Source organism: Hirundo rustica, chromosome 1 (assembly GCF_015227805.2).
Source record: "Hirundo rustica isolate bHirRus1 chromosome 1, bHirRus1.pri.v3, whole genome shotgun sequence".
Lineage (NCBI taxonomy): Eukaryota > Metazoa > Chordata > Aves > Passeriformes > Hirundinidae > Hirundo > Hirundo rustica.
In genome coordinates, this window is record NC_053450.1 from 70,718,688 (window position 1) to 70,740,664 (window position 21,977).

Sequence of the window (21,977 nt, forward strand, 5' to 3'; positions counted from 1 at the left end):
TGTGCATGCAAGAGGTAGAGATATTCTGTACTTGTGGAGAAGTGAAGTAATTTGCATTTTGGTAGTACTCATGAGTGAGCATTACAGTTGTCTGCAGGAGATGGCTTCCATAGCACGTAGTACTTTCAAGCAGATGAAGTGAGATCTATAGCAAACAGTTCAGGAAGAGAATAAAAATAGGGATGAAAGTGTAAGTGGGTCTTGTCACTCACAGAAAAACAGATATAAAATAGGAGGTGAAAAGGATGACCACTGTATTCCTGCAAGGAGTATGCCTTCACAGTTCCCCTGTGAGATACGTATATTACTATACATATGGAATTTTCAGGGAAGGACTTTAAGGAAGGAAGGTGTGTGAATAGAAATAAGTGGATTGTCTTTGGAGGAAAGAAGAATAAAATACTTTGCTTCAGATTGAAGCAGTTTGAATTGAAGCATCAAACTGAATTATAAGAGTATTAGAGGTTAAGTAAATACTAGTTCACATCAATTTATAACACTGCAACCACTGTAGCACATTTGGGATGGAAGGCTCAACCTTTGATTCTTAATATTAAAGTTTCCTGGTTCAGTTACTTCTTCAATGCAAAACAGTGGGTTTCCCCTGTAATTTAATATTTTACCTGAATTTTGCTATTGCAACAGTGATTTATGATAGAAGCAGTGCAGCCAAAACAATGTTAGGATGAGCCAGTGAACCTCCTACTCTTGGGAAGAAGTAAAGTTAGCCAATAACAAACAAGATCTTAGTCATTATACAAAATGTGTATTTTGTCAAAATGAGTTCCATAGCAATAGACTAAAACCAGAGAATGTGTATCTAATATTTAGATATAACATTTTTTGCTTATCCCGATATCAAAAAAGAGCTTTGTCCAAACTTCTAATAATAAAAATGACAATAAATCATATCAGCACGCTGTATAGCAACAAGATGATGTAAATGTTACTTGTACTACAAATTTCAGGTAAAAAAATTAGGTGGTGAAAAAATGCTCACATGCTATAAAACATACTATGTATGTTCTGGTAATACTATAAAGTAAATTCTTTTTTTCCCCATTTTTTTTCTGTGTGTTTGTGAGCTGTTTTGAGCTTACACACCTTGTGATTTAGTTTATGCCATTTGATTTGTAATATAGGAAAAGAACATGTGATCCACAGAAGTTTTTATGTTAAGTGGTCCCTTTGATTGCTATGAAGTAAAGCTAGAGAGTAGCTTAGTGATGCTCTTACACGGTGACACTCTTACCTGTCTTGATGCTGTACTTGGGGTTCACTGGAACGACAGATGTGCAATGAGATACTCGGCTGAACTGATCCATGTGTAAAGGTCTGTAGGAATAACTGTAGCACAGTAGTGAGCAACAGCAGTGATGGAAACACCAATCCTCATGTCCTGAGTCAGTTCAGTCTCAGGCATCTCCCACCAATTTGTCAGTTGTGCGTTAAATTATATTTTTTCACAGTTTTCTTCTCAGAAACCAGAGGAAAAAATAACAGTTCACCTCATGCAAGCTCTTTAGGTCATGCTATAGCAATGAACCCATGAATTAAGTAGCACAAAATAAATAACAATAGTATGTGTTAGCGGTTAAGTTAGAGATACACTGAAAAAAAAGTGCAACAGTACAATATTTAGATTTCTTCTGGCAAAAATATCTAAACCATAGAACAGAGCCTTGATGTGTAATTAGATTGCTGTCACAGAAATGCATATTGATTGCTGCAGTTCATGCTCATTTCTTTAGAAAGTTTATTAAAATTTTGAACAATGAGCAAAGATGTGTTATATGAAAATGCATGAAAGATTTAGGGGGTATGGAAGAAATTCAGTCATCCTGATTTTAAAGGAATAGAAACAAAGCTGCTTACTTAAACACAGCTTTTCAAAAGTGAGGTGACACACAAAGCTGCCCACTGCACATTCTAAGGACTGTAATGACCACTGGTAATGTACTTCCAGCAACTTAGTAGCAAATATGGGAAAGGTGCTAATACCCCTTTACGAAAGGTATAAACAGGGCCAAATAAACACTTACATGATGATTAAAGAGAATACTAAAACTCTAGTAAAATAGCAACAGGAACAGCCATCTCAGGGGACCTAGAAGTCCCTACTGCGCTCTCTCAAGCGTTTCATGACTTACAGCAGTACCCTGCCTTCTTTAATAGCAGCAGCTGCTCTACACAAATCCCAGATCCTCTGTTTGTAGCAGCAGAGATGTCTCTTAGACAGTGCTTATTAATGATGTCTTTCTTTTGTGATGTTACAGTACTAATTCAAACGTAGTAAAATGGAGGAGGTTCTTTTTTCCTCAAAATTACGTCCTCAGTTAGAAATCCTTATCACAAATACTTGACCTCTGAAAAGTTGTCTCCTAATTATCTAATATTCACATTCTGCTTAATATAATTATTTCCTTACAAAATGAAGATTTACAGGTGTGTGAGCTAAGCACAGTAGTTCTTGAGACCAGCAGTGAGTATCTTTTTTTATCTCTTGCCAATCTTCTGATTGGATTCCAAGGAACAGTATCCTTCAATCTGAGTGTATAAAAACTCTAGGACACTTTTTGGTACTCAGTGAAGAAAAAGTTTCGGCCACATATTCACTGAGTGCTCAAAATGCACAGCTACATAGAGTAATAAAATTGGGTGGGCCAGGGTGGTGGGAGCAGGCACTGTAATATCATGGATTTGCTTGCAGAGCACTTTGCAGTGCATCTGCACCTCATCTCACTAAGTCTTGCATCACCTTGGGTGTGCTCACACAATCTTCCCATCTCAAAGAACACCTGGAGCTGCAGCCCAACCATCTTGGAAATATGGACAGCCCCAGACAGAGCTTCCTCACATTCTCCTGCAAAACAGTACTTAATCAGATCAACTTAAAGTGAATTCTTTTTAAAACCTCACTAAGAAACAAAGTTTTGTAGATGACACAACATGTGTATTTACAGTGAAAGAGTAAAGAAGCTAAATCTTGAAGCAAGATAGGAGTCGAGAAGCAGATAAAATGACAGGGCAGCACAGTGGATCACTGTGAGAACTGTGATTATTATAGCTTGTTATTACAGATTATAATAGAGACACACAGCAGGCTATTTTCTTGCACTTCTCTGTAAGGCAGGAAGGAGCTGATTATGTGCCACTTAACAGTGCCACATCCTTGTGTCAACCAGCATCTGTAGGAAATAAATCTGTAATTTTTGAATCTTCATCAACGTGCTTCTACTGTTCTGTGCGAAACTTATCATCTATCTGTATTAATCTAATCTAATCATATCATGACTATGTGAGTCTTCCTATAAATCATATGAGATTTAAAGCTGTGAGAAATAGTAAAGGTAAGAAGACTTTCAGAAGCTGTGAAAGCAAGCCTCAGAAACAGAAAGAGCAGAGAACATAGAGCTAGTTACAGCTGCAGAGCCTGGAAGTAGAGAAGATACAATGATACAGTAAGCAAGGACATGAAACAAAAGTTTGAGTTTTTAGGTTTGGCTAAGATAGCCAAACCAGTTTTTAGGTTTGGCTTAAGTAAAATTTTCTTTCAAAAATGACTATTTTTTATCTTTTTTTTTAAAGCGCTTCCTGTTAAATCTTTGAATAAGCCCAAAAGTTTGATACCCATGGATGCTGCAGAATTCCGCAAGAGAGGGAAGGAGATGGTGGACTATGTTGCGGATTACCTGGAGAAGATAGAGAAACGACAGGTATTCCCAGATGTGGAACCAGGATACCTGCGGCCCCTCATCGCAGACTGTGCACCCCAGGATCCTGAGAGCTTTGAGGATGTCTTTAAAGACATTGAGAACATCATTATGCCAGGGGTAAGGAAAATGGAACTATAGTGCAATGTTCAATACTGCATTTAGGTTTTCAAACACCCTAAAGAAAGTACCCACACTCATTAAATATTAGAGGGCAGGAGTCAGCTTTCCAAGGTTGAATATGAACTAACTAATATTTTCCATTCTTCCTAGAAATAATCGAATTGTTCCTTTGCTTCATGCATGGTTTACTTTTGAAAATAATTCCCTTTCCTCCCTTGAACTGGTTAAGACAAAACTTCATAACTTTCAGTTCCATGTGATATTTTTACTACTTTCATAGCACAGTCAATATTTTACAAAATTGTATTTTTATTAGTCTGCTGTGTCCAAAGTGTTTCTTCAAGCTGATCTTTAAATGTTAAAATTCTCATAGGAGACTTCTTTTTATTACAGAGTTGACTAGAAAGGATTCTCCCCAATACTTGTTCTGTTGACTTACTCTCCTAAATGTCATCTCTTGTAGCTTTTGAGGCAGATGGATGCTGCCTAAATATTAGTCCTTGAATAGATCAGAATTGGACAGACAGTGCAGAACAAAGCACCTGGCATTTGTTCAGGCCTGAAATCTTCTTGGTTTTCCACTCATGGTACACCTTTTTTATTTTAAATATGTGCTTGTCTCCTAAAGCGTCTAAGTAGCTTGAAGAGGACTGAATTATTAGTAAAGGTTAATGAGGAATCTCTCCTTTGGATCTCTGCAATAAACCCTTTGGATTTCTTCTCTAGATGCAGCTAGGTGATATGATTGTGATGGGAGTGGACATCACAATCAAAATGGCTTTAGTTAGTGTACTATAATACCCATTCCTTTTAATTGACCAGTGTATATATTTGATATTCAATATGATTTCATCTTGTTTTCCTTGGAGCCACCCTGCTGTACTTTAACAGGCAAAAGCTCCACTGAAGTCAATTGAAATCTCTGCGCTCTTTTCAAAGGTTTATGGATGAAGTCTTAAATCCAAGAAAATTAAATCAATGCAGATTAGATAAGAGAATTATGTCCAACACATGCAAATATTTTAATTGCTGCTCATAGATATAACTGCCTTTCCTTTTTCATTGGAGGAAAATAGTAATGTCTGTGAAATAGAAAATACTTTGAACACTTGAGAACTTCCAATAAACTAATAGATTTAAAAAAAAAAGAGATTAATCACTTGAGAGTAGAAAGTGAGACATTGAATTCCAATTATATGCCATGTTCTCTCTTAACTAAATTGACTTCTTCTTGATATTTACATGCCCTGCAAACAAATTTACTTTTACAAAGTGATACATTCTGAAGAAAAATTGTTTTATCCTAAATTTTTCCACTGGTGTGAAGTGTTAGTGATACAAAGAGTACAATATAAATCTCAGTTCTTATAGTAACTCTGATTTTACCCATGTTGCTTATACTCAATTTCGAAGACTTGCTTGGGCACAGAACCATGAGGCCATGTATAGTAGAGATTAGATGGTACCTTGAGATCATTTAGTCCATCCCCGCTGGTCAAAGCTGAGTCAGCCTAGAGCAGGTTGTTCAGGATTGTGTCCAGCTGGTCACTGAATATCTCCAAAGATGAACTCTGCTGTCCTGTTCCAAAGCTGGATCACCCTCATAGTGAAAAAACTTCTTCTAATGTTTAAGTGGAATTTTCTCTATTTCAGTTTGTGCACATTTCTTGTTGTCTTGTCACTGGGTACTTCTGAGAAGAATCTGGCTTCATCTTCTCTACACCTACCCATGAGGTGTTGATACACATTAATACGGTACTCCCTGAGCTTCCTGTAGGCTGAGCAACCCCAGCTCTTTCAGCCCCTTGTCACACAACAGATGCAGCAGTTAATCATCTCCATAGTCTTTCACTGGAATCACTCCAGTATGGCCATGTCTTTGTTCCTTGTACTGGAGAACCCAGAACTGGATGTGGCATTCCAGGTGTGGCCTTACTGTTGCTGTGTAGAAGGGAAGGATCACCTCTTTTGACCTTCTAGCAGCAGTTTTGGTCCAGAATGCTCTTGGGTCACAGTGTAATAAAACAATAAATGACACAGCTACCTGCTTTACAAACTTGGATATACTTTTGTATAGCCATCTACAAGACATATATCATTTTTAAAAACCTTCCTAACTACTATTACTGAGAAGTTTTTAAAATATATTAAGAAAACTCTTCCAGATAATGCCTAAACCTAGCCAAGTCCTAGTCTTACCTAGTCAAAAAGTATGCCAAACCCAGGTGTTTTCTGCACCAACACTGTACTCAGGTCATTTTAACTTCCCAAATTTAAACCTATAATAACTAAACCCCCTTTTGAAGTGAATTTAAGAATCATACCTGAAAATTATTTTCTAAACCCCCTCTTTAAAATAAAGCTTGCCAGCTATTGCAGACCCTGAGTGATAGTACAGTATTTAGAGAACTGATAATGCTTGCTTTAAATCACCCTTCTATTTCTCATGTACTGCCAATTGCATGTATTATCTTATTTATTTCTGCTTAGTGTAGGTTTATTGTTTTGCCACATGTTGTTTTGCTTTTTATGTTACCTTCATGTTCATAACAAAAAGATAAATTTAATTCCTAGCAGAGCGATACTACTTTAAAGTACTTTAAAGTACTACTGATGTACTTGAGCACCTCAGTACTCAATATGCTGATTTTCCTCACATTGGGTCCATTAATCTATGAACTTTCAGTTGAAGTACCTATCCCTAGTGTGTGGTAAAGGAAGACTATTCCTTAGACTAAGCAAACCAGAGAAAGACATCCTTAGAAGAAATCTTAGAAATAGAAGGTTTCTGAGAAGCTCTAGAGTGATAATCAGAGTGAACCCAAGACATTCGTATATCATTTTTTATCAGCAGAGGGCTGAAAAAACAGGCATCAATTATGTCAGGCTCATTGAAATATTTAAGTGTATCTGTTCCAACATGGTGAAAAAAAAGAATTTTACAGTTGCTTCAAGGGGTGGGGGAAGGGGAGGCAGGAGGAAGAAGTGCAGCTGTACTTGCCCCAGGGCTTTTAGCTTTTTTGCTTTGTGTGAGTGGTGCAAGTAGAATCTGCTGTGTTTCATCAAGCAAATAGCTCCCAGCCAGCAGTCAGTTTAACTTGATTAACCCAAGATGAATGTCACAAGTCTTACAGATCACAGAGGATTAGAGCTGGGGAGACGAACAGTGGCAGCTCTGGCTCATTATGGACATCAGTGAAAGTCTGTGCGTGTGGATCCTATCGGGGACCATTGCTTCTTGAATATTTTAGTGTTTTCCTGTGAAGCACCACGTCCCATCTAGGTTTTGGTGGTGGTGGTTTTTTGGTTTTGTTTTTTTTTTTTTTGGTTTTGTTTTTATTTTTGTTTTTTTTTCCTGATTTGTGAAGGAAGGCATTTGCCACAAGTGCTCTAAAACTTTGTTACAGCAAAGAAAGGTATCCTGACCAAATACGATACAGAGCTGAAAAGGTTCACGGTGGTTTGTCTTTGGATAACTGATTTGACAGGTTTCAACCTAGTGACCAGTAAAAATGAAGTCTTGAACACAGTAAGTACAGGGCTAGTTTAGATGGTGGAAAATTATAATGGATAGGAGATGTTTTCATGTGAAGGAGATGGGGACATTCGAAATTGATACACTGCAGCAGGGAAAGTGATACCTGATTCACTCTGTCAAGAGTTAAGACAGTTTCCCCTTGGTGTGGACCATGTCCCTTAAAGAAGAGCTGGTTGCTGGCTTGAGGAAGGTTACAAGAGGAAAGAGAGGGATTATTTGCAGCATGCAAAACAGTGTGGTACAGCAATCCCTGAGTTAGCTCCAGAACCAGAAACCTTATCACAGACTGGGAGAGAGGAGTGTACAAAATCATCAGAGATGGGAACGTGGAACAAAACAGCACAGAAACACTGAACTCAGGCAAGAGAGAATGTATATTCTTACTATCCTCCAGTTGTAATAGAAGAATTCCAGTATTAAAAAGGAAACAAAATGATGTAAGAAAAGGCTAGCCTTCAATAACTCAGCAGCCTCTGGATTTCCAGCCATGAAAAAAATCTTACGAAGATCTGCTGAATTCTTGCTTACAGCTCTGGAAGCATTTTTTCAAAAACTTGCCTTTTACCTTGAATGTGAAAGCTGTTTTTGCCAAACGTATCACATTATTTCCACTGAATGCTGCTGTGTGGTCGTGCATTTCCTGCTTTCAAATTTTATTAGATTGGAGCTGTGGAGCACTATCAAGTATCTCACAGATCCTTGAAATTGCTTGGATTTTACATAAGATAATTCTAAATATTACTTTGGCAAGACAATTGACTACCATTTATGCAGTTACTATGTTGTTTTCTCATATTAGTTCATACAAAGTGGAATTGTATGTGAATCACAACTTGTTAAAGGGAGACAAGAGTTTAATTTTCTACAGAAGCTACTGGATACTGCGATGGTTTGTTTCATTTTGTGGCAAGGAGCTGTTTGGTCAGATTCAGTGCCTGAGAATTAACAAAGAACACAAGTGTGTGGGCAAGAGAGTTCTGTGGACCTCTGGCGCACTGAAGACGCTCTTCCTATGTCAGTAGCATGACAGAGATGGAAAAACAAAATACCAGAGTCCCTGACAGTAGAGACTCAAAGAACAGTGTCCTGCACAGAAGCTCAGGCTGCCATGACCCACACAATTCTTGTCTTCTAGGAAGACAAGACAAGTGAGGAACTCTGGTTTTGAAGCTGTTGGGGGTTTGGGGTGAGAACTTACTTATTTTTATTTTGAGTAAAAGATGGATAAAAAATCATGAAAAAAACAAGTTAAGTTTTTCTAAAAAATAGGATCCTGTGTTACAGCCAGCTAGTCAAGAACAGTTGGCTTGTCACAAACTCTAACCTTTTTTTTTTGAATTTGTGACAATTTGTTTCTGCTTCCTGTATTAGTTAAAAATAACTTTTTTCCCCTTATTACAGGTGACTCACTGGCACAGTCCGTACTTTTTTGCCTACTTCCCTGCGGCCTCTTCCTTCCCAGCTCTTCTTGCAGATATGTTGTGTGGTGGAATAGGATGTGTGGGCTTCTCTTGGGTGAGTTTACTGTGGCATGTATGGCAATGGTGCTTCACTTGCCAAGATTTTAAGCATTTCGGTAACATTCTACAATGAAATTACTGATTAATAGCGGTGAAGTCACAGGAGGACTTTTTTAGGTCAATTTCCTTGATTAATTAAGGGTTTTCACATAGACACTGTGAATGACTCCAGGAATAAAAGGCTATTTCCTCATACAAGTTTTGCTCTTGAAAAATCACCAACATTTAGAATTAGTGATAGCAATGCAAACAGACTGATAATCCAGTAATAAGTATGACTATTGTTTAGCACCCATTGTTGTTATTTCTTATTTAATCTGGATGAATGGAAAATTGTCTTAAAACCCCCACATTCATATGAGGTATACTCTTCTCAAAAGAGGCTGGTATTTGATGTTGAAAAAAATATGCAAAATGCTAATCCTAGCTTTGACATTTGATAGTTGTGGTTCTGTGTTAGGCCTATTTTGACATTTTTTTAGGAAGTGTTAGAAACTGTGTGCCCAATATGGTCTTCAGGTCCCTAACTTGGCAGGTGACATTATTCATCTAGTTCCTTCCCTTATAGCAAAAGAAAGAGAGAGAGAGAGAGAGAGAATAATTCTTGCTCTGATAGATCTGATTTCTCTTCATGGTCTAGTGAGATTATTCCCTCTGCTCTGTTTTTCAACACAGGCTGCAAGTCCAGCTTGCACAGAGCTGGAGACTGTCATGCTGGATTGGCTAGGAAAGATGATTAATTTGCCTGAAGAGTTTTTAGCTGGGAAGGATGGCCAAGGTGGAGGAGTCATTCAGGTAAGAGTGGACATCAGAAAAAAGAATACTGACTGAATTTATGAATCCATGATTTTGTAAAGTCTTTATAGTAGGACACTAATAAAGGAGATTTTTTTTTTTTTTTTTTTTTTTTTTTTTTTTTTTTTTTTTTTTGCTGCCACATGTGTTCCTTTCAAATTTCCAGAAGGACTGATGGTCTGTGAGAATGACAGTAGCTGGGGAGGATCATTCATTAAAGTAATGCTTTTGTTTTTAGAGCACCTGATTTCTAAAACACTTTACTGAAAAGAGTTGTTCGTAGTTCCATTTAAAATTTAGGCTTAAAATTCAAATCAGAATTGTGTAGGATGGAGACTTTAATTTGTTACTCAGTGAACTAAGCTCATACTTAACAGCGATATGCAGCAATGTTTCATAGCTGAGGTTAGAACTTTACCTTTTATATGTGCAATTATTTATTTCAGTCAGTTTCCACAGAACATTTGAGATAAACTTTGTTAAATAGAAATATCAGAAAGTAGTGGAAGGTCTAACAATTTTTCCCAAAGAGGTTGAAATTACTTTAAGTTTTTCTTATATAAAAAAATCACAATATTATAATAAAATGAAGAACTGCTTAAAATGTGAACTTAAGCAGTTCTATCAATAGATAATGGAATTCTGAGACAACACTGCATATCCAAACTAGAAAAAAATCCCCAAACTTTGACATTGAATGCTGAATGAAACTTAAAATGTCTGAACAGAGAACCTGAACAATGATGAATATATCACCAATGGGCAATCTTGCTTGTGTAATAGGGCTATATTGTTTGTCAGCAATGGCTCCACCAGCACATGGTCATTCTGCAAATGCAACTCTGGTTGTATCTATTAATCTATCTAAAATAGATTTCTTCTATGAAGAAGATTGAAATTTAAATGATTGTTCTGTGCTCCTATGATAATCTCTGAAGTCTGGTCACTGGAGGCCAGGGCACAATCCATTTTATCCTAAGACAGGCTTCTAATATACATCTGATTTAGATGCTAGAACTGGGGGCTTCTTTCTTTGATCTCAGCTGCAAATGCCTACAGTGTTTTTCCAGTGAATCCTTCCCAACATCTTCCCAGGCAAGAATGAATTTAACCCAAATGCTCTCATTCTCCTAGATGGACCTGTACCTACCCCAGTGTATTTCCAGTACAATTCTTTATGAATCTGCTTGCTCTGTTAGTATCTTCATCATTGCTAGCAAGGGCTTTATGTTCAAGAAATCAAGCTTCCCTCATGCATCATAGCAGCATCTATTTTGTACCAGTTAAAGCAAGCAATTATGCCTGATTGTTACCAGCAGGAAATATTGCCCCTCCAGGCTGACAGTGCTGGATTGCCCATAATTTTCATCAGAAACTGGTCGTTTTCAGAATCAAAAGTGGGCTCTGTGTTCCAGCTTATGATGCAGTCATTTGGGCTGCAGATCTTCTTGTCTTGGTCTTGAAACAATAATGATCCAAGCAAGAGAGCGTGAGGCAAAGACGTGAGTGTGTGAAAGTGCCAGTCATTCTGTTCCTAAATGCCAAGTAATTATTGTGCTATTGGATAAAACTGAGCCTGTGAAAATTGCCTCTTAATTACATTTGAAAGTCTATATCAATATGAAGCACTTTGTTGTTGTGTGCAAGATGACACTTCAAAATGGCAAAAGATGAAAGAAAATTTCAGTTCAGAGCTCTGGTGGACATGAACATCAGCTCTTGCTGATATTTGTTCCGCCTCTTGAGCTTGCTTGCCATGGCAACCTTTGTTTGCCTGTGGTAAAAGCAAAGGTATCATCATCCTTCACTTAATGCAGAATACAGCATTCAAGAGGAGAAAAACCAGCTTTCAAAAATAAGCAAGAAAGAAACCCTCTTCCTGAAGTTTGTATCCTGCTGTTCATTCTAGATAAATTGCTGGAAAGTGTACCTGCTTTGAATTTTAAAAAGTTTTCTTGCTCTGCAAAGAAAAACTATTTTAGGGGTGAGACAAAAATATCTTTGGCCTGGCAAAGAACACTGCTGATTTATCTTACTTGTCAGTTAGCCAAGTAGTTCAAGAACCAAGGTGGTTTTTTTCCTCAAAAATATTTAGCACAAGACTTTAGTGCCAAGTGCATAGAAGTGTTGCAAACCAGGCTCTGCAAGCAGTGTAAAAAGCTTCAGTGTAAAAAAGGTGAGTTAGTATAAAAAAAAAAGTGATTTATGGAAACTGAGGCGAGGGGAGAGCCCTGTATCTATCATGAGATGTCCAAAAGCATTTCCAGGTTGCTGGATTCAGGTACCTTTAGGTTGTGTCCCAGCTGTATATCAGGAGGCAAAATGCAGCTGCGCAATGGGCCCTTTTCTTTTCATCTTTGTTTCCGTAAAAGGAAATTCATGCAAGTGCTGTTGTATACATTGACTACGCACCAGCACAGATGAAGAGCCAGGATATCTTGGTGCACTCTTTAGAAAGCTGAGACTATTCTTGAGCCTAAGTCATTTGTCCACCCAGCCAGGGAATCACCAGAATAGTGGGGGCCTAAATTTCTGGATCTCAAATGGATCCCTTAACCTTTGTAATTTCTTACAGCCATTTTCTTTATCTATTAATGCCCATGTTTTGTAATATGCGTATTCCATACATGTCCTGGAAATACACTAACAGTGTAAATGGTTATTTTATTTCAGCTATTTTGACTTTCTAGACAGAAAAAGTAATGATTTCTCCTGGTTCTGATGTTGTGATGAGAGTTCTGTCTGGCTACAGACCATATATAGAATAACATTAAATGAGGAGATTGCCAAATTATGTTTTCTGTAATTAATAGACTGAATTTCCTCCACGTGGAAGTTCTGCCTTACTAGATCAAAAGGAGTAATTGTATCCTAATTCCATACTCTATCTGTAATATTTCCCTCAGTTGCCATAATACTGTATGCAGCAGCAGCTATAAAAAATGCACAAAAAAAGCAAAAAAGTACACAAAACTGTCTCCAGCTTGTGTCTGTGCCTGGAGGTCTACATTCCTCAAATCTTACAGTACCAGAAAGGCAGATAAAATATATTCATCATTGGCAATACATTCAATGAACATTCTGGGACTGTCCTTTTCCCTAATTACTCCATTGATGAGGCTGTTGAATTTCAGCTGGACAACATTCATTCACTGTTGAGATGTTGACATGTGTAGAAGTCTCATATGAATAGCTCAGCTAACTTCAGTGTAGGAGAAAGTCTGAACTCGCTGGGATCATTCTCACATATGAAATCTGTCAGATCAGGGTCACCTTCAGGGAAATAAAATTGCTTCCCAAATACTTACAACGTGTGTTGTAATTAGTAAGTATACACAGGTCTTCAACAGAGGGAGGAGAGAATTTTGGTACAGGAGAAGAGACATCACTCCAAAATTAGTTTGTTGACACTGGGGATATTTCTGAGACCTAGATATTAAAATAAGTGACTCTATTCAGAGCACTGTTATGATTCACATGATATTTGATCAGCTTTGAAATTACCTAAAACCTTTGTCTTGCATAGAGACTCCCCAATACACTGAAATTTATGAGCATGTATTTACAAAGTACTACTTATAGTTTTAAAAAAGTCATTTAGGGCAAGCTTCTGGTGCATGTTCTAGATAAAAACCATTTAAAGAATTTCTGGGAAGTTCTATTTTGTGAAATTTACAAATAAACTGATACAAAAAATTCTCCTTTTTGCTATCACAGAGTATTCAAGAGATTTTAAGCTGATGTTTTGTGTGTCACTGTGCTTTCGTCTCTTTTGGTGATGAAGAAAACATACATAACTAATACTTTGAAGTGCAATTAGCTATATTGAATCACTGCAGTTTTGGGTTTTCAGTTTTTGTTGTTGTCGTTTGTTTGTTTGTTTTTGTTTGTTTTTAGTCACAATAATTTACTTGCCCAAAGTAATTTAAATATGAAAGAAGACATAATTAGGCATGTTGCTTGATAGAAGTGAGAATTGGCATTGAAGTTGTGATGGAACTTAAATGTGCACAAATCCAGAGTAACAGAAATCAACAGTTACTCTGACATTGTTATGAGTTAAGAGCAGATTGATGCCTGGTTTGAGAGCCTTTTCACATACATTTAAGTCTCTGAGTCCAGCTTTCTAACACTTGGTTGTAAGGCTGTTGCCTAAACTGAACAAGGATAGAGTTTTAAAAGAACAGGCAGGGGCATCAGGAAGGAGGAGACCAAGATCAGAGACTCCTCCCTTGCTGTCAGACATTTTTAAAATACATGAGATTGCACAGTTTCTCATCTGTATTTTCTGTTAACTACTTCACAGATTCGTGCAGAATGAATGTCTCTTTTATTCTTCTGCAATGTTTTCATTTTGAGTCTTCTCTCAATTTGTCCCACAGGGAAGTGCAAGTGAGGCCACCCTGATTGCACTGCTTGCTGCAAGAACAAAGACTATCAGACAGGTGCAGTCAGAGAATCCTGAGCTAACAGAAGCAGAGATCATGGGCAGGCTGGTGGCTTATGCTTCTGATCAGGTGAGTACCTCTCATTAACATGGAAACACAGTGTCTGTACTTTACAATTTCAGCCATCTGAATAGGCAGGTGAATTTAGTATAAACTCTTTGGATTGGTGACTATTTGATTTTGGTTGTTTAAATATTACTGTATATAAGTGTGTTCTACAGGGGTCTGTATTGGGATCAGTGTTGTTTAACATCTTCATTAACAACATAAGCAAGGGGATTGAGTGCACCCTCAGCAAATTTGGAGATGACACGGAGCTGAGTGTTGCAGTTGACACACCTGAGGATGGGATGCCATCCAGAGGGACCTGGACAAACCTGAAAATTGCTCTGCGGGAATTTCATGAGGTTCAACAAGACCAAGTGCTGGTGCTGCCCCTGGGTCTGGGCAACCCCCAGTACCAACACAGGCTGGGGGATAAACAGATCCAGAGCAGCCCTGACCAGAAAGACCTGGAGGTGCTGGTGGGTGAGAGGCTGGACATGACCCAGCAATGGACACTTACAGCCTGGAAAGCCAAACGTGTCCTGGATTGCATCCAAAGCAGCGTGGGCAGCAGGGGAGGGAGGGGATTCTGCCCCTCTGCTCTGCTCTGGTGAGATCTCACCTGCAGAGCCGCATACAGCTCTGGTGGCCCCAGCACAGGGAGGACAGGGAGCTGTTGGAGCAAGTAGAGAGGATGGACATCAAGATGATCAGAGGAATGAAGCACCTCTTCTATGAGAAAAAGGCTGAGAGAATTAGGATTGTTCGGCCTGGAGAAGAGAAGGCTTTGGGGTGACATAATTATGACTTAAAGCAGCCTGTAAGAAAGACATGGGGGGAGTTTTTACACGAGCATGTAGTGGCAGGACAAGGGGGAGTGATTTTAAACTGTGAGTAGGGTGATTATATTAAAGAAAGTCTCTACTGTGGAGATGGTGAGGCACTGGAACAGGTTGTCCATAGAAGTTGTGGATGTGCCACCTCTGGAGATGCTCAAGGCCAGGATGTATGAGGTTCTGTGCAACCTGGTCTAGTGGAAGATGTCCCTACCCACAACAGTGGGACTTGCACTAGTTGATCTGTAAGGTTCCTTCCAACCCAGGCCATCCTATGATTCTGTGGTAAGTGAACTGGAATGTCATGTGTGGTATCATAATATAAAGGATAAATATCCAGATGTCAGTGTTAAATATCTTTATAAAGAGCTTGTTTAAAGTAAATAAGATCATTAAATAAGGTATTAATTTCAGTTATATTTAGTAACATCCAGTTATATTTTGTTACATCCAGTCTTCTATGTCCATCTGTGTACACAGTATTTTCCTCCTACAAGCACATGTGCAAACAAGCACACATACATCCTCCCCCTATATGCATACATGGGCGCAGATGCACGGACGCAGAAAAACCTAATGCATGAATATAAAGGAAATTGGTCAGAATACATGAGGAAGCCAAAATATTATTAAAAAAAAAAAAAAAATCTTGCAACGAAACAGAAAACATAATCCTTGATTTCTGATTGTGAGTAGTATTTAGTAGACTGAGTTACACTAAATTCTCAGCAGGCCATGACTATGAGAGGCTTTTAATGTTAATGAAAACAAATTCTGGCTCATGTGAATTCTGCTGCTGCTACATTTCTGACACAGTAATGCCACTGAAGGGCCATGCAATGTTGTTTCTCTTAATATGTGTAACATTTTCTTACCTACATGTGAATGAGACAGAAAAAAACCCCTCTCTTAGTGCTTAATGTTTATTTTAAAGTAATATCTGATGTGCAGAGTAAAATGGCCAGGTTTCAGCCCCACTTTGATTTACTACTAAGTGTATGTTAGAAAGCACTGTAGAAGAAGTTAATGCTACACTTGATCTTTGCTGGTGGAAAGAGGGATTCCACTTGCATGGTGAGAAGATTCAGGACAAGAAAATGAGGAAAGATAACTGCTTTCAAGAGGAACAAAGGATATTTATGCTTTGTTTTGTTTTGTTTGGGACCCTGAGGTCAATATTGCGCAGACCACCAATCCCAGAGCTCTGACCGACCCAGTGACGCACAAAATCTTTTACTTGTTTTGACTTTTTTTGTCCCATATAAGAGGCTGACCTGAAATGAGGACTGACAGGCCTTCCTGCCTACTGAAGGTCAGAGGATCTTATGTTTACAGAAGGATTTGCCTTAAGATACTGCTGACCTTTCCAAGCAGATTGTTACCGAGCTCACCGTTCCTTCTGTGTTAAGAACAGACCTGTGTGACTCATAGGCAATAATCCATGAAAGAAAGTTCAATGTAAGCCATTCTGTGGGAGGGAAAACCATTCACTGATAGAACCCAACAATGCCAGAATGCATTTGGAAAAGTATCTTGCTACAACTTCTGAGTCTTGATGAAGCAATTTAGGGGTTCTGACTGGCTAACAGCCTCAGTGTATTATTCTAGTTTGCTTATTTGCAATTCTAGTATAGAATTGCAATTTTTCCATTGTACACTTGAATGAAATATGGTATTGCTATGTCATACACCTTTTTTTTCCACTTAAAAAGTTATATTTCGAGTCTAGGATTCCAAATTTTCTCAAGTTGGTGCTGAATTAGTTAGCAAAACATGTTAACAAGAGGCACTACTGAGATACAAATTAATGGTACATCTGTCTTTAAAATATGTCATTCCAGGAATATGTTAAGATGAAAGGCAAAAATTTCATCTAGTCTAGTTCAACAAAATTCTAGATTGTTATTTTTGTGATTATATGCTAAATTAAAGTAGTCTTATAGGCACTGGAATAAATCAACAAGGAGATTGTGAATGAGAATGGTCATGATATGAAAAGGTGAGGGATTTTCCTCTTTCAATGATGATTAATGAAACTATAGAAGGTAAAATATCTTTTCTGTTTGTTTGTTTTAATCATGTTTTAAAAGAGATTATTTTATGGCTACTGTACTTTTTATTGTCAATGGAGTTTTTATTCCTGTTATTCTGCTGTACTTCACAAATTTATAAGAATTTCTTAGTGATATCATTGTTTTTATTTACAGAAATATCATTTATTTTCTAAACCAATATTTTTTTAGGGGAATTCATATTAATTGAGTTGTAAATAAAATTATGTATTGGGAATGATCCTTACTTGCCTAAAAAAGTGAATGAATGATCGAACCACAATTTAGTCAGTATGTAATCAGAAAAAAATGGTCACATAAGAAAATATCTGTTTGTACCATACTGTGACATGTATAATTTTAAGAGTTCAGAAAAACTATACACAATAAAAATATGCTATCAAGCACCTGAATAATTTTCAGACAAGATGATTGTCCGCACGTCTTTTGATTGATCTAGAGCCAAATCCTGAAGCTCTACATCAATCCTACCACATGAATTAAAACTCTCACTGAGGTTAGTAGAACTCTTGTCTAATGTGATCATGGCAATTGTCTCAAGGAAATGTCAGAGTTGATATTAGTTTATTGTGTGCATGTATATGTATATGAATATACATATGTGTGTGTCCATCTACCTATAGGAAAGGTGGAGAAGTATGTATCTATTACATACCATCAACAGTCCCTCCCAGGATCTCAAGTGTGACTTTACTTTTTTAGTTTGTAAATTCAAATGAACTTCTTATATTCCAGTAAAAGGTGTTGGCCTTAAAACTTGCCCATTTCCTTGTAGGCTCATTCATCTGTGGAAAGGGCTGCCCTAATTGGTGCTGTGAAGATTAAAAATGTTCCTTCAGATGACACATTCACTGTTTGTGGTTCAGCCCTGAAGAAAGTTCTGGATGAAGACAAAGCTGCTGGTCTTATACCATTTTTTGTGAGTTCTGGATTTTAACAAATCAGTGGATTTACTGCTTCTGATAAGATGCTTTTGACATGAATAGATGATCTCATCCCTAACAGAGGCACTGACAGGCATCTGAGCTAGAATCCTAGGAGAGGTTCCATGAGTGTTCTTCACATGCCTTTTTGTGCAGGAAGAGAAAATAACTGCAGCAGCTGGTTGCACATCTCAGCAGAATGATGTTTGGGGGCAATTTTGTAGTTGCATCTAGGGCTGTGGTGCTATAATGTCCAAATTCCTGAATGCTGAACTGTTCACCTTTATTTTTCAGGTTCCCGCTTACCTACAAATAAAACAAGTTTAAAGGCAATAAATTAAATTTTGCAATCTCAAGCTCAAGTGTCTTCAAGAAACAATAATTTCCCCTTGACAGTACATTAGCAAAGAAATTAACCTCCATAATATACCCCAAATATCAAGATGAGACATTGTCAGTCAGGTACTTGCGAGTATGTAACCAACAAGTGAGCTATAGGGAATGCAGCTGTGGAAATTTTAGGTGTCACCATTCCTTTCATCTGTCCTCTTTTTTCCCCAAAGACTCCTGTTTTCACAGCAGGACAGCAAAGGCAAATACAGTTATGTCTCAGTATCTTAAACTCATAATTCCCCAAAGTTTTGACATAGAGCATTGTTAGATTACATAAAATTCTAAAAGTTTGGTTCCTCATGATAAATACCTGATCAAAAAGAAAAATTGCTTATTCATCAGATCTACTCCTCCTGCCAGTTCAGAATACCGTGTTACTGCTTCAGGTTAAAGCAAGATTTTGCCATTTGGTTTTTCCCATGAAGTAAGTAACTTCTGTTGTGGTTTTGTACATCACCAGCAATATTCTTCTCTTATTTCCAAGCACTGTGCTCTACTAAACTTGATACAGACCACAGGCTCTATAGATATATTAATGGATATAACATGCTACAGAAAATATGTTTTTATTGGGCTACACTGAAGAAAAAAAATCCTCACACAACTAATTTGAAACTGAGGACTTCAGAAATGTGATTTTTTTAAGAGATTTAAAAATAAGTCACTTTTTTCACAGAAAAGTCATGTCTGACAATGGTTGTTTCTTTTCTTTCGTGTTATAACATTTTGAAAAGGGATAATGTGACTTAAATTTCTATGAACTGTTTTCAGAAGAATTAGAAGATTAAGCTTGCTTATAGTCATGGATTAGTGCCAAATGGCACAAAGAAGCTTAAATTTCACCAAGCTCTTTTGAAAATATAATCTTTTCACTCTTCTTGTTATTAACATTTAGAGAATGTTTTTATGTAATATGAGAATGACTAGAATGAGAAGTTGTTTTCATATGTGCAGAAAGCTGCTAATTTCTAGAGTGCCTAGACTAGCGAGTCCTTAGGATGACCAAGCATATCCTATCAATTGCTTTACAATATAACAAGATCCTGGCTGAGAAAAAAGCATCTCTAGGGATTCCAAAAAATAACTTATTTTCTGTGGGACACATCTGTTGAGGTGAAGAACATACCACAAGGCACGTTTTATTTCTCTGTGTTATGATCCCATCTCATAATACCTTATACAGGATGCTGTTCCTGTATCTCACTGTTAATCTTAAATAATTACAAGTACATCAGGATATCACATCTTCATGCAGTAATTATAAAACTAATGTCTTTTTTTCTTCAGCTTTTGTCCAGTAGCAAAAAAATGCCACTGCCCCCTCATAAATATTCACATCTTATTAATTTTTCTATGCATAGCAAGAGAAAAAAAAAATCTAATTTATGTATTCAGTGACACCTTTACAAAGGGTGATTTAACTGCTGTTTTTCTTCCTCTGTTTGTTTAGCTGTGCAAAACAGGCTTTCAAAGACAGCAGAGACGCTGCCTGAGTTAATACAGCCTGTATCGAGCCTTCCATTTATTTGTATACATAAAATATGTCAGCTTAGGTTAAACTAGATCTCATTATTGGTATGGTTGGCCTCTTAACACAAAAGGTGTGTTAATTCTCTGTCATGCTGAGCAGCAGTCCATGCACTGCATTAGTGCTCCCTTTGCTGGCTTGCAGATTTCTAAAGCCTTTCCATTTCTTTTGTTCTTGAGTAATTTGGTGCTGTTGTATTTTGTTCTGGCGACAAAGATATGCACATTGCCAAGGAAACACCTTACGCCACTCGATTCCTTGTTTCCCTGTATTCACTGATCCTTCACTAAGGGGAGTGGTTCGACATCAAAGCAACAAGTTTGATGGAAGAAATTCTGCCTGAAGAGACTTGTGACAGCAGAGACATCATTCCTAATGAAGATGTCTTGTTTGCATCCAAGCTGCTACAGTCTCCCTTAGAAGCAAAAAAAGCTTTTGTAACGGATTAAAAAGAAAATACAAGTAAATTGCAATGCCTTGTAGGCATGTTTCTCCTCTTATACTTAATGAATAAATGAAGAATCATTATGCTGAACTTGATAGCAGTGCTTTCCCTGTAGAAGTGAGTGGAGAATCAGGGTCAGGTTTACTTGGTGTGAAACAGGTTCTGTCGTTACAGCAATCTCTTAATTAAAGGTTTGCTTTTCACGTACATAGGATTTGGCAGCCTTTTTTGGGGATGGGCATTGTCTTTAAAAGGAATCTTTGCATTCCTACCCACTGTCAATGTCTTGTAGCACTAGTAATGTGTACATCATTTTGTCTAGTAAAAGCTGCTGCCACTAGGGTACCCGTATCTCTACTTTTGTTTTCTTTCTTTGATTTCTGAGTTCAGACTTGTGTTAATGTTCTTTCAAAATACTTTTGCAGAAACTAAAACAGCGATATCTTCATATGGTAAAGCAAGCAGACTGTGCAAACAAAGCACATAACCATGTCAGGTGCTGAGGCACTGAAGTTGCCACAATTTACTGAGGAGCCATTTCCCAGCACGGATGATGTGCAGCTCTTCATCTGTCCTCGAGTTAAAGGGAGCTTTAAAACACATGCTGAAGTCATGTCCATTTCATTAACTGTAAACACACTTGTGGTTAAGCCTGTGTGTAAATGCTCCTCTCAGCTGGGCCCTATGCTCCCAGCTTGAGACAGGCCTTGGTGTTGGCAGAATGTTGGCTGGGATGCTCAAAAGTGAAAACCACTAAGTTAAGCACTTCTAAATTCAGATAGAGTGCCCACTGCATTCAAGCCTAGCTTGCCTAAATGTGTGTAGGTGGCCTGTGAGCTTGGTGCTGTCTTTCATAAGTCAGTACTGACAGATTGCAGCTGGCATATACAAGATACAATATACTTCAATGTATATTGTATCATATACCACTATAAAGCTACTACAACACCATTACTCACCGCCCAGCATGAAATCTCTCTGATTCTAGATGAAATGACTCTTCTGAACGTGATCCACAGGAAATTAAGAAGCAGGCTTTTTGTATCCAGACTCACTCGGGAAACAATAAATCAGAATCAGACTGACAGAGGAGCCATCTTTTCAGGAGAAAACTTAGATCCTGACCACAGATTTCCATTTGGAAGAAACATTCTTGAGACATGTGCAGATGTCTAGTTAGTGAACGATTGCTGTTCTGTAAAATACTGAATGGTGGTTTAGAGAACTGTTGCAATTTTCTTCAGGCCATAGACATTCTCAGGAGTGCAAGCCGGCAAGAACTGAATAAGAGAAAAAAAAACAAAAACTATATGCGAACTTTGAAAATTCTGCCTCATTTTAGTTATTTGCAAATGAAAAGCTTTGTGGTGGAACCATGCAAAATGTGTCCACATCTTTTTCAAAAGCTGTAGGAGGTCTTCCAGTTGAAAAGATTGAGAGTAATTGCTCTCTGGATCATAAAGATTTATGTACGTTTCCTGACATAGCTCTCCATTTCAGGAAAGTAAAACATGAGATGACTGAATTAAGCATTTTAGCTGCTTTGTATTCACAACCAAGGGCTGAGTCAAATTTGAAGTGCACAACCTGAAAAGGAG

At 37.7% G+C, this 21,977-nt stretch overlaps 1 protein-coding gene across 5 annotated transcripts in view; it reads left to right on the top strand.

Annotated features, from left to right (window-relative positions):
• The window catches only part of DDC (dopa decarboxylase), a 78,146-nt gene that overhangs the window by 24,976 nt on the left and 31,193 nt on the right, over window positions 1-21,977 (top strand). For 2 of the 5 annotated variants that reach the window (XM_058421376.1, XM_040070108.2), the window contains exons 2-6: window positions 3,589-3,833; window positions 8,776-8,889; window positions 9,570-9,689; window positions 14,072-14,206; window positions 17,866-18,009. In XM_058421376.1, coding sequence (XP_058277359.1) covers window positions 3,633-3,833; window positions 8,776-8,889; window positions 9,570-9,689; window positions 14,072-14,206; window positions 17,866-18,009 — 714 coding nt within the window. In that variant the 5' untranslated portion in view covers window positions 3,589-3,632. Of the gene's footprint in view, window positions 1-3,588; window positions 3,834-6,978; window positions 7,042-7,173; window positions 7,253-8,439; window positions 8,561-8,775; window positions 8,890-9,569; window positions 9,690-14,071; window positions 14,207-17,865; window positions 18,010-21,977 lie in introns of those variants that run through there. The other 3 variants (XM_040070123.1, XM_058421379.1, XM_040070132.1) reach the window with 3 other exon arrangements.